The following is a 12716-nucleotide window of genomic DNA, read 5'->3' as shown; positions in this document are numbered from 1 at the left end:
GCACCGGGGAGCCATGGCCTGTCCCAAGTCCACATTTTGTAAAGGATCATAGAAAATTTCTATCTAACCCTCAGAAAGCAAAACCCAGAGAAAAGTCTGTCATCCCCACAGAATGATTTCCAGTGGAAATAATGAACAGCAGGCTCGCAAACGGGAGGAGAGGCCGGGCAGCTCCACGCCACTTTCTACGACGTGCGCCAGCTTGTGCTGGCAAACCCTTCCTGGGGAAGCGTCCGCGGGGACAGGGCACCGCTGATGCCCAGAGGGCCCAGCAGGCCCGGCCTGGAGAACGTGCGTTCGCGCACACCGCCGCACAGACCTCAATAAACCCCATTCAGCCGTCACTGCAGGCTGGCCTCGGCCCAGAGGGCTGTGCCTGGTACCCAGCCACCCTGGCGTCACACGTCCGGAGGGAAGGAGCAGAGGTGGAAGGAGGTGAGCAGGACGTCTCTGGGCTGAGAACACGCAAGTCAAAGGCGGGCCTCGTGGGGGTGTGTGTGGGTGTGTGTGTGGGTGTGTCTGGGCGTCTGGGGGGCATGTCCCACCCTGGGAAACCGACCAAGACACTGAGTGCCCCCCGAGGGAGTTTCCTAGTCCTCTGCAAAGTCCCTGACAATCAGCAAAATAGGAAAGATTCCTACAGTATAAACACACACGTTACCTCTAGATGGGTGGGGGAGAGGAAATGCCGGGCCCCCTGGGACGCCAGGCTTCAGCAAAGAGCCGCCCGCTGCAGGGGCCCCCCAAGCGCCCGGGGTGGGGAAGTCTGATCTGCGGACGGGGTAAAGCAGCAGAGGCCAAGCAGCCTGGAACTACCCGACGTCACATGATAAACACCGTTCTTCCCACCTTGAGGTTGAAAGTGGTAACGACGTGGGAGACGCACTTTAGGACGTCAGTCACTGACCCCCCCCCCCCAACCCCCCTTTTACGGAAAAACAATTCCTAAGTCACATTTCCGTTCAGGCAAGAAGGGCTTCGGGTCAGCAGTGGAGATGGCTCATGGCTGGCCTGTCCTGCCAGTGGCTGCCCTGCATCTGGGCCACTGTCTCACCAGGACAAACATGCCGGGCCCTGGGACAGTCCAGGCCCAGAACATGACTCCTGTGACCGCCCAAGACATACCTGGAACCACTCTGCACCCTGTATTCACAGCAGCCTGACGGAGAGAGAGCGCCCAGGCCCACTGCGAGGGTGAGAGCCTGAGCTGAGAAAAGCAGATCTGACCAGAGGCCACTGTCCCCAGAGACGCGCTGAGCCTCGTCCGGGCTCCTGCCGTGCCCACGGCGTGGCCCTCGCTGCCCCGCTCAGACGCCTGGCGGTCCGGCTCCGGCTGGGCCTCAGCAAAGCGCGCAGGCGGGAGGCTCTGGGTCCTGCTCCTCCCGAGCCAGCCTCCCGGGAAGGAAGTCCTGCTGGTCCCGCACCAGAAACATTTTCTTTCGTTGTTACTTGTTTATAAAGCGCTTCAGCCACTTAAAGAAAATCTGCTCATGGCACAATTTGCCTCAAATCGATTCCAAGTTGTAGCAGGGTTTTTCAACAGAAAAAAATAATTGAAAAAAACAAGGAAGTGGGAATGGATCTGAAATGGAGGTGGGAACGTGGGCCGCCCAGGCGCGGGGGCAGCGTGGCCCCTCCGCCCTGGCCCTGTGCCTCGTCTGCCTGGATGGAGGGCAGCTGGGCCAGACGACATGGGGAGCACACAGGGGAGGGGCTCGCGGAGGACGCCAGACGGCGGGGGGGGGGGGGGGGGGGTTGCCGGGGAGAGGGCAAGACAAAGCGGCAGGATCACAGACCACGGCCCCGAAGGTGAAGAGGCTGCATTCGCAACAGCAGGACACAACTAGAACATCCGGAGGACGAGGAAATGCTCGCACGAGTCTTAAAAAGAGGAGAAATGAAAGCTCAATAAAGGGTGGAAGGAGAAACTTGAGAAAAGCAGAAAAGAGAAAGGGACGGACAGAGGAAGAACAAGGTGGGAAAAGAAGACGAGTACGCAGGGGGAGGGAACGCCACAGAAGAAGATAACTTCCTAGAAATGCAGTAAGTGAGTCCTCAGATCCAAAGGGTCCCATTAAACGTCCAGCCCCCTCCTAGGCACCCCGCTGAGACGGGGCCGGTGCTGCAGATGCCAGAGACCCAAGCCCCCCCCCCACCGCTCCCAGGGGGACACACCATGTACAAAAGGGCCAGGATCACAGGAGCATCAGACTTCTTAACAGACACACTCCAAGCTAGAAAGCGACATCAGTTCTGAGCAAAAACGTTTCCAACCTAGAACTCTCTACCCAGGATGAACATCTACCTAGTGTGAATGGAGAATAATGATAATTTTCAGATGTGGAAGTTTTTTTGTTTGTTTGTTTGTTTGTTTCTTGTTTTTTTGTGGTAGGTGGGCCTCTCACTGTTGTGGCCTCTCCCGTTGCGGAACACAGGCTCCGGAAGCACAGGCTCAGCGGCCATGGCTCACGGGCCCAGCCGCTCCGCGGCATGTGGGATCTTCCCGGACCGGGGCACGAACCCGTGTCCCCTGCATCGGCAGGCGGACTCTCAACCACTGCGCCACCAGGGAAGCCCAGATGTGGAAGTTTTTATTAAAAAATTTGCCTCTCCTGTCCCCTTCCTCAGGACTAGAAGATGTTGTCCAATAAAAGGAAGGAGCAGATCAGGAAAGGGAAGACTGGGGAGCTGGGAGAGAGGGGATGCCCAGGATGGTGTGGAAGATGATCCCAGGGTCAGAGGCGCCCCCTGCACCTCGGGGCCAGGTGGGAGGAGGCCTGGGTCCCAGGTGACGATGTAAACGGGAAGGATGTGCCAGTCGCCCAGGTACCAGGAGACCAAACAGAGAAGGGGCCACTGCAACTCCCGGGAACGCAGGCCGGGGAGAGGCTGAGCAGTGTAGCCGTCACACAGCCGCACTGAGGCCGTCAACCAACACTTCTGATGTGGCCTCGCTGGGCTGATGGGGTGGGAGGGAAAGCCAAGTCCTCCATCCCACAGGAAGTCAGCGTATGATGACCTGAAACTGAGACACCAGAAGGTGGGTAGGTGCCGAGGGGCGTGCGGACAGGCTGGGCGTGGCCAGGGGCTGTTCTGTCCTCACCAGCCCTGCAGAATCTTCTGCTTTCTTAGATCACGTGCACATATTACTTTGATATGAATAAACCTTTAAAAAACACGAATGAAATCAGTACCACCTCTCTCCCTGTGGGCACCGTCAGGCTGCTGAACGCGCAGCCCAGCCGTTCTACCCGCTCTGCTGGAGAAGAACCTCAGTCTCCCATCTGCAAAGTGGGGACGGCAAGGCTGTGACACCACACAGCAACACCGCACAGGACCACTGTGGAGGCGAACGGATGTACTGAGCTCCCAGCCCACCGCACAGGTCCGGCGTGTATGTGAGAAACAGCCCTGTTTTTTTTTTTTTTTCGGTACGCGGGCCTCTCACTGTTGTGGCCTCTCCCGCTGCGGAGCACAGGCTCCGGACGTGCAGGCTCAGCGGCCATGGCTCACGGGCCCAGCCACTCCGCGGCATGTGGGATCTTCCCGGACCGGGGCACGAACCCGTGTCCCCTGCATCGACAGGCGGACTCTCAACCACTGCACCACCAGGGAAGCCCACAGCTCTATTTTTATCACTGTTCTTAAAATCTTGTGGCTCACGACCCTAACAAGTGTATTTTAACCAAAATAATCAAACCTGAGGGTTTCATGGCCTCAGCACGGACCGTTTAGACACTTCAGAGAGGCGATTTCAGGTCCAGGAGACTAAGAAACTGGAAACAGCTGCCTGGCCCTCGGTGGGGAACTGGTCAATCAAATACAGGACACGTCAAACAGTCCACTGTGCAGCCACGAGCGATGCAGTGACACAGAAAGGAGCCCGAGACACAGAGGGACAGGAGAAAAAGCACGCTGCAGGACATTCTGAGCTCCACGGGGCCTTTCTGGGGAGGGGCCACAAGTACTCACACCCGTCAGACAAGCTCTCGGGCACGTTCAGAGAAGATGCACCTGCAAACGTGGACTTCTCTCCAAGAATGTCACTGCACGATTTTTATTTTCTGAAACATTTCAATTTTGTAGAGTGCACGTATATTGTAATATTTCTGTAATCCGGGGGAAAATAAAGGGAAAGAGAGGCCAGTCTCTTAAGAACACCTGTGCTCACTAAGAGACACTCAGTGCTGTGAAATCCCGGGACACTATTTTAAAAGGTTAACTCATTTATGAAACACACCTTGTCCCAGGGAGAACAATAAGCGAACAGGCCTGAGCCCAGAAGTACCAAGTGCATCTCCCTCTGAGGAGAGGGCAGATCCGGGCGGGGGGCCCATGCCTCCCTCAGGTCTTCCTCCAGGCTGTGCCTGCTTCCGGAAACCCAGGGCCGCAATCTGGAAAGGAAGGGCTCTCAGCGGCAGGGCACCCAGCCGGGCCTCGCCCAGAAGGCACACCCAGGAACACATTACACGGTGCCCATCCCCCGAAGACGTGCCCGAGAGCAGGGAAACAGTTGCCCCAATGCACACGAGACTGAAGCACAAGCCCAGCCAGCCTCCTCTCAACAATTTAAAGCCCAGAAACACCCGGGCACGGATGCAGGCAGAAGGAAACTATAAAGGACACGGAGGGCCGCACCTTTCTGTGCAGATGAACCAATTTTTATTTCTCCCAAGTTTTCAGATGGGGAAAGGGACCAGGTGGGTGTGAGTGGGGCTGGGGGGGTGCGAGGGCCACGGGTGCAGATACAGGTGCGGGACCCACTGACGGCGGGTCTCCCAGACCAGCCAGGCAGGGCTCCCCACTGTGCAGGCACCTTCCTCTCTGGGTCACTCGGGGAAACTGAGGCAACGCTGCAGCTGGAAACTTCGCAACAGAATAAATCACTCTCAAGGAAGGATCCAAAGTTTGCCAGAAACACAAAGACCTTCCAACAGCCAACTCGACAACCTCCCAACTCAAGGCACTTAACGCTGCAAAGTGAGTTAGGGCTGAATCTCGCGCAGCAGTGAAGCAGGACTGGGCTGGAAGGTCATGGTTAAAAGTGGTTTAGGTTCTGAGGTTGGTTGCTTAATTTTTATTTCCTACAGGGTTCCGCTAACCTTGGCCAAATTCCACAAAACAAATTACTTTTGGTTTTGATCTCTATATTACAAAAATTAAGAAACGCCTTCCTCAAGAAATAGCTTCTAAAAACTTAGTATAAATTAGCTGCTCTCCTTCTGTGCTGCTCCCTTTCTCTGGTTGAATTTCAGCATTTTTCTTAACAAGAGAGTTCATTCATTTTCTGGGTGGAGGACTTCAGGGCAGGGGAAAAAGCCCGCAGAACCCGCCCCCGCCCCCGCCCGGCCACCTGGGGAAGGAGGGAGGGGGCGGGTCAGCAGGGAGGGCGGGGCCGCTCCTACAGGTGCAGCCGCTCCCCACACCTCGAGAGGACGGGCCCAGAGCCGGAGGAGGCCGACCCGGCCGAGGCCTGCGAGCCTCTGCAGCTGAGCCGCCGGGAGAGCGGGCCAACCGGGCAGCGGGCTCAGACGCTCCAAATGGGGACCGCGGCGGGGCGGGGATTGCGTAGGGGGCCACGGGGAGGGGGCGGGCGTAGGGACGGGGACCCGGCCGGGGACCGGGGCGCGGGCCGCTGCCGGCCGGGGTCTCCCAGCCCGCCCGCTTCCCCGGGGACCTGCTATGGGCGACGGGCGCAGGGAGGGTGCCCGGGCGGGGCTGGGGGAGGCAGCTGTTTGTAAACACGCCGGCCCCGCGCCTGCGCCGGGCGCGCAGGAAAAGGATCTGGGCAGCAAAACCTCAAGGGCCTCTGAGGTTTCCAGCGGGCAATCGGATTCCGCGGCGCCAAGATAAACGGATGTAAACAGAAATCCTTTTCTGTGACACTTAAAGGCCCAAGAGTGAAAGAGCCCGTCTCAAAGTTACTACTCTCCCCGCAAAGCTGTTCTACCGGATGAAGACCAGAGGCGAGCGCCCTGGCGCCCCAGCCCCACTCGGGCCCGGGGTCTCCACAGTCACATGGCCACGACTTCCCAGAACTGCGCAGGGACACCCGCCTCACTCTGCTCAGTGACACCATCTACGCCCCTTCAGAACCGCCGGCGCCTCCTAACACACAGGCGGCCGCAGCACGTGGAGCTGCTGCACTAGCTCAGCCTGCTGGCCACTGTTTTTATTCAAAATGTTACTGGGAATTATATCTATTTTATGAAGACCTCCAGGTACAAACCAAAACATTTTTCTTTCTTAAAAAGCGTCGCCAAAAAAAAAAAAAAAAAGCGTCGATGTGGCTGGATTACGAACTGATTATTCGCAGCCCCAGGCCACGCTAAGGCTGACCTCGGGCTCTGGTTTCACCAGGCGTGTAAGGGCTCCGAGGCCCACCCGGAGGCCCACACGCCTGTCCGGCTCCCAATGGCACGTAGAACACACTTGGCCACTGCTCCTGCAGCCGCTCTGAGGTGCTACTGGATAAAGGTGTCAGCGCATACAAGTTTTATCAGCTTCACTGAGCTAGACTTCACACACTACACAATTCACCCGTTTCGAGTGTACAATTCAGTGGTTTTTAGTGCATCCAGCGTTGTGTGACCATCACCTCATTCCACAACACTGTCGCCACCCCAGAAAGAAACTCCGTGACAGTGGGCAGCCCACTCCCTTGAACCCCCAGCCCCTGGCAGCCTATTTTCTTTCTCGAAGGATTTGCCCGGTCTGGACATTTCATATCAACAGAATCACACCATGTGTGGTCCCTGGGGACTGGGTGCTTTTGCTTTGCATTATGTTTTCGAGGGTCATCCACGTTGTACCAGGTGTCAGCACTTCATCCCTTTTTATGCCGGAATCACCCTCCACCCTGTGGCTGTAACACATTTTCTCTCCACTCAGCAGCTGATGGACACGTGAGCTGTTTCCACTTCGGGGGCTGCTATGAATAACACTGCCATGAACCCTTGTGGATGAGTTTCCACGGAGACCTCACGACCCAGGGAGCTGCTGGGCGGTTAAGGTAGCCCTTGAACATTCTGAGGCCCTGCCAGGCTGTCTTCCAAAGTGGCTGCTTCATTTTACTACACAAAATTTTTTATCTACGCGTAAATTATACACATGTAAGTAAGTGCAAGAGCATTTTCATAGCACAACTTCATCGTTAACTCCAGTGGAGCCCTCATGTTTTAGATTATTTTCAAGGTAGATGTCTGAAAGAACAGTGAGATGACGTGCTAAATTTCGGGTTTGAGAACAGAGCTATTGCTGGAAACCTGAAAAGAACTAAGGAAAAAAAATCTATCTCGTAAATCCCTAAGGACTAAATAAAATAACACACGTCCAGCGGCTGAGCGCAGGGCCTGGCATACAGCGGGTCTCCGTCACTCACTGCTCCTCTGTGGCGTCCCAGACAGCTGCGATGTTGGAGGGATTCACTGAGGGAGAAAACGAAGCCCGAGGAGGCTGCAGGGACCTGCCCCCAGTTCTCCCACCAACTGGAGATGCGGCCGGAACCAGAATTCAGGTCCGTGGCATTTCAAAGCCGTCCCTGGACTTTGTCTCCGTGAGAGAAACGCGCCCGCCCGCTCACTGGCTCGCGAGGAAACTGACTCCGAGCAACTCAGTGCAAATGACTCCACACATCATGGTAGGAAAACAAGAGGCAAAAGGGAAAACCAATGGTGACGCCATGATTAACCCATCTGTGCTTCGAAGTGTAACCCTTAAAGGTGCAAAACCAGGGACCACGAGCCTGGCTGGTCAGCCAGAGGAGAGACCTGGTAAGACTCAGGGACGCAAAGCTCGAGCTCTGCTGAGAAGTGCTTCTCGGAGTGTGGTTCCCAGAGGCACCCCGGGGCCCCGAGACCATTTCAGGGGGCGTGTGAGGCCGAAACTGGCTTCGTGGCGACACCGAGACACGCTCTGCCTCCTCCACGAGCTGACGTTTGATGATGCCCCGTCCGCGGTGGCGAGCGCAGTGCACGGCAGGAACCGAGGCCCCGGCACCAAATGCACTGGTGCTCATGGCATCGCCAAGGCCGCACACACCAATAAGGCAAAGGCCAGCTTTGTTTTAAAATGTCCTCAATGAAGCGGTAAACTATTTAGAGTTTATTAAATCTCGATCCTCAAGTCCATGTCGTTCAACATGTTTTACGACAAAAGGGGAAGAAGGCATAGGACCCCTGTTGTCGCAAAAGTACTCGTGCCCCTCAGAGGGGACAGCTCACCAGTCCCCTCCCCAGTCTCTGGCTACACACTTCACCCTCAGACCTGCCCCCAGGGACCCTCTCTGTATAACACGCCAAGGATGAGAAAGTTCGAGGACTTCCCTTTCTTCAAAATCTAGATTAATTTCTAAAACTTTGCAAAGGATTTCTACCAATAAAGTTTAGAAAAACCTAGTCCACCAAATCCTGGTATACAAATACTCCTTTTAAATAGTTTCACTGTCTTTAAAAACTGATACCTAAGCTCGTTTTAAAAGACCCTCGTATATAAAATTTCAAACCGGAAAAGTGACTAATTAAGTAGTGATTCTTCACTTTATAAAAGAATTCTCCAGAGCGTTTATTTAAGTCCTCAGGTCCCTTGATGCACTTAAAATAGTTTCAAAATTTCCATCCATGGGCAATTTTCCAGAAACATACTTGATATCGTATGAAACACAGAACACCCGTATCACTTTCCTCTTTCTCGGCCGCGTTCTAGAGCACAGGGCCGCGGCTTCTGCAGAGGCAACCGCAGGAGGGGGCCGGGCCACTCACCTGATGGTGCCAGTCGGGGAGGGGACGGGGCTGACCAGGCTCCGGAGGTCCGGCTCCGGGATGTGGATCTTCAGCGGGGAGATCTGCGGGTAGAGCGGCCGGAGGGGGGACGCCGGGGCCTCCTCCTGATGGTACAGCGATGTGAACTGGATCTTTATCGCCGTGCTGGGGAAGCGGAAGGTGCACCTGCAACGGGAGGGGAGCGGGACGTTAGGTCCAGCAGGGGAGAGGTGTCCCAGCGCGTCTACGCTGCCCGCCGTCACCAGCCAGTGTGCTCTCCGACTACGCCGCGCACATACGCGTACCCAAACCTGCGCCCAAACCACACCACCTCCGCTTCCCTCGGGACAGGCCAGCGAGGGCACCGGGCTCCCTCCACCATGCGTGCGACAGCAAGACCTCCAGCCCGGACAGGTCCCCTGGTGTCCCCTCCCACAGGGCTCCAGACGGCCAGCCGGCTTCCTGTCCGCCACACTCGCCACGTGGACCCAGCACCTCGCAGAGAACGCTCCTTGGGAAACCGAAACGCCACGGTCACCTCCAGGGCAGCTTTTTAATGACAGATGCCCGTCACCCAGAAGATGGAAAGCGAGCGCTGCCTGCAGAGGCGCCAGCGGGGGTCTCGGAGGAAGCGCCTGGAACCCGAGGGTACTGGCTGCCTTCACCGTCCGTTCTGGCCTCACGAGCCCCGAGCCTCGTCTCCTCTACTGGCAAGGGACCGCCCGCCCCAGGCCACTGCAAACCCCAGTCCGTCCCTGTGTGCGCACAGGAACCCAGGGCTCATCTCCCTCCCACAAACTCTGACCTGTAAAGCAGGGCATTACTTGTCAAGCACACCTTCTAAACTGACCAGTTATCCACAAGTTTTAGGCTAACTGTGGCTAGCAGACACAGGGTGCACACCGAAAAGTCCCTGATATTTGGTCCAGTCAATTCAATTCAATTCAATTCAATTCAATTCACTGTCTAAGTAGCCAATTACCTCCCACCTCCCACCCACACAGCAAGCACTGCTTCAATCCAATTCCCTTTTGTCTTATTAAAACAACTTCGGGGCTTCCCTGGTGGCGCAGTCGTTGAGAGTCCGCCTGTCGATGCAGGGGACGCGGGTTCGTGCCCTGGTCCGGGAGGATCCCACATGCCGCGGAGCGGCTGCGCCCGTGAGCCATGGCCACTGAGCCTGCGCGTCCGGAGCCTGTGCTCCACAACGGGAGAGGCCACAACAGTGAGAGGCCCGCGTACCGCAAAAACAAAAACAAAACAAAACAAACAAAAAAAACTTTGAAGAAACAAGACTGAAGAACAGGCTCTGGGACATGGCAGGTGGTGACCTGGCAGCCCAGCACCCAGCGGGGGTGCTCGCGAGCCTTCCGCCGGGAGACCCACCTCTCAGGAAATGACTCAGCAGCACAAGCGTCTACTCTGAGAGCCCCTGCCTGCATCTCACAGGGAAAATCAGGAACTCCAGCTGGCCTCACTGGCCAGTACAGATTCTTCCAGAGACCCAAGCAGAGAGCGGCTGCATGTGGCTGTCCAGGCGGAGCCCTGCAGCAGGCAGTGAGACACCAAGACACCGGGAGCCCCGGCTACCCGGTTTGTATTTCCAAATCCAAAAGCAGAACAGAGGGATCTTCATACTGTGCAACAGAAGCTGTTTTCCTGTTGATGCTGTTTTGCTTCTGGGAAATTCCGCCTAAACACCAAAATGTCAGGGATGCGGGTGGGGAGGTCTGGAATGGCGACATCTTCCCTCCGGTTCTGCTTATAGGGCCGCCCCAGGCTATTTAAAAATCGCCCGCCATCTCCTTTTTGTAAGCCAGTTAAAGAAACGTTTGCTGTCCTTTCCACTTTCTTTAGTTTCCCCACCACCCAATGGAAATTTCCTCCATCAGTCTTTTGGCTAGAAAGTGACGTCACACACATGCCTAAGATGCTTTCTGAGGCCGAGGGTCTCTCCAGACCCAGAGGCTGGTCAGCTTTTGTAAGTCAGAGTCAACGTGCATCCCCACCAGGTCCGAGATGGGCCCAGTGTCCCCGAGCCTGGGAACTGGCTGAGGGCTCCACACAGGTGAGCAGAGCGTGGCTGAGGGGAGCTCCACCTGTGAAGGACCGGACTGGCTGAACAGCAGGGGGGTCTGCGCGCACACACACACGCACGCACACACACCTGTTCCACCAGTGCTAGGTAGGAAGGCAGTAGTGCTGACAAACAGTTAAAAAAGAGTTTCTACGTCCCTTTACCATTTGTCTCTTCCTTCAACTGCTGCAAATTAACAAAACAAGCTACGCGTTACTCTCTGCCAGAGGCGCGTGGAGTTCTGACTTCCTGCATGGCACAAGTCCCTGTGTTAACATGAGATCGGACTACAACCTCAAGATCATGTTACAACTACAACTGTCAATACCAGCTAGAAAGAGGTTGTGGCTTCTGGCCTCTGACAGAGGTCACAAGACAGGCAGGGAATCTCAGAAAATGGGGTTTAGGGTGAAGACGAGAAAAGGCACGAGATCCGGAGAGAAGAGCTCTGGGCGGGGGTCAGTGCCTGCCTGGCCCTGGGCTGAGGGGGCAGATGCCGGGGAGCATGGTCAGGCCCCCTTCCCTCTGCTTCCCAGCCTGACTTCTGCTGTGGGACCACCTGCTGTAACCCCTCTGCAGCCCTGGATGCTCTGGGCAGGAGAGATCACCTCCAAGACGCTTTCCGGTTCAAATCCAAGACGCTAGACAGACAGCACATGCACACAGACTGGGGTTTCAGTGAAACAAAGCACAGCGTTTTATAGGTCAGGGATTTGGGCATGTCATCAGTGGCAAAGTCTACTGCCATCCATAACTGATAGCAGCAGGACAGTTTCCTACCGGAACGGTGATTTTCCAACTAAGGTTTAACCATGAACATTTTCACATTAGTTACAGCAACAGCTATTTCAAAAGCATCTCCTGACTCACTCTTCCAAAAATTATCCTGAGGCAGCTGATCTACCCAGGAGGAGGAGAGAATACCAGGAAGCTGCTTAATTTTAAACAGATGCCTCCCCAGGGTGCCCACCGAGTTTGCCAACTGTTACTTCTCTCCCTGGAACATTTTCGTTCTGGTTTAGGGCCCTGGCTGGAGCTTTAATGAGCGTGTTCTGCAATTAGAGCTACTCTCCTGAAGGCGCTCCACATTCAGGCTGGACCCAAGCGCACTCTGCCCGTGTGTCGGGGTTCCTGCCGGAGGTGGGGATGCGCGCTGGAAACCACCGCCCACCAGCCCAAGGGAGGCTCCGTGCAAGCGCCCGAGCTCTGCACAGAATCCTCGCCCTGCTTTGCAGAGGCGACAGTAGTCTGGTGGCTGCCCGGCAGGGGTGGGGGTCCTGCAGACGGGCGCGGGGCTTCCTTCCTTCGGAGGCGATGCGAACGCCCAACCATCGGCTGGCAGCAGCTGCACGATTCCCCGGGTCTCCTGAAAACCACTGGCCTGGACGACCCGAGTAGGTTCTTCGTGCAGTGTGTGAGCTGCACCCAATCGAGCTGTTTTTATTTTTTCATATAAATTTATTTAGTTAGTTTTGGCTGCGCTGGGTCTTCGCTGCAGCGCACGGGCTTCTCGCTGCGGTGGAATCAAGCTGTTTTTTCAAACGCTCTTGCCCTGAAGCTCCTACGCCCAGGCCCGCTCTAGTCTGGGAGCGTGCAGAAGCCTGCCCTCCTGGAAATTGGGCCAAACTGGTATTGCCTCGGTCTCCTGTGGAGCGGCCCTGTTGAGCATCAGCTCAGAGATCCCTGCATGAGGGCCGGCCTGGCCCCGCTCAGCCACCCATGAGCCTCAGGGACTCGGGCTGCCGCCCACCTTCACTGCCATCTCATCCTTAGGGAGGAAGCCCCCCACTGGCCTCACCAACAGGAAGTTGTCAGAAAAGAAACATAATTTCCCTGTCGTCATTCAGTCCTCACAGAGAGGACATGGACCACCTGTGTCC

General features: G+C 56.1%; 1 protein-coding gene across 1 annotated transcript in view; it reads right to left on the bottom strand.

The window, feature by feature from the left end:
- The window catches only part of FOXK1 (forkhead box K1), a gene marked incomplete at its 5' end in the record, with an annotated part of 59595 nt that overhangs the window by 7362 nt on the left and 39517 nt on the right, over positions 1-12716 (bottom strand). Inside the window, one exon of the mRNA XM_082857365.1 lies at positions 8760-8945. Within this exon, the coding sequence (XP_082713491.1) occupies positions 8760-8945 (186 nt within the window). The remainder of the gene's footprint in view (positions 1-8759; positions 8946-12716) is intronic.

This window comes from Leucopleurus acutus (assembly GCF_964270905.1).
Source record: "Leucopleurus acutus genome assembly, chromosome: 16".
NCBI classification, from domain to species: Eukaryota; Metazoa; Chordata; class Mammalia; order Artiodactyla; family Delphinidae; genus Leucopleurus; species Leucopleurus acutus.
The sequence above is the reverse complement of the archived record's forward strand: the minus strand, read 5'-3'. Positions and strand labels throughout refer to the sequence as shown.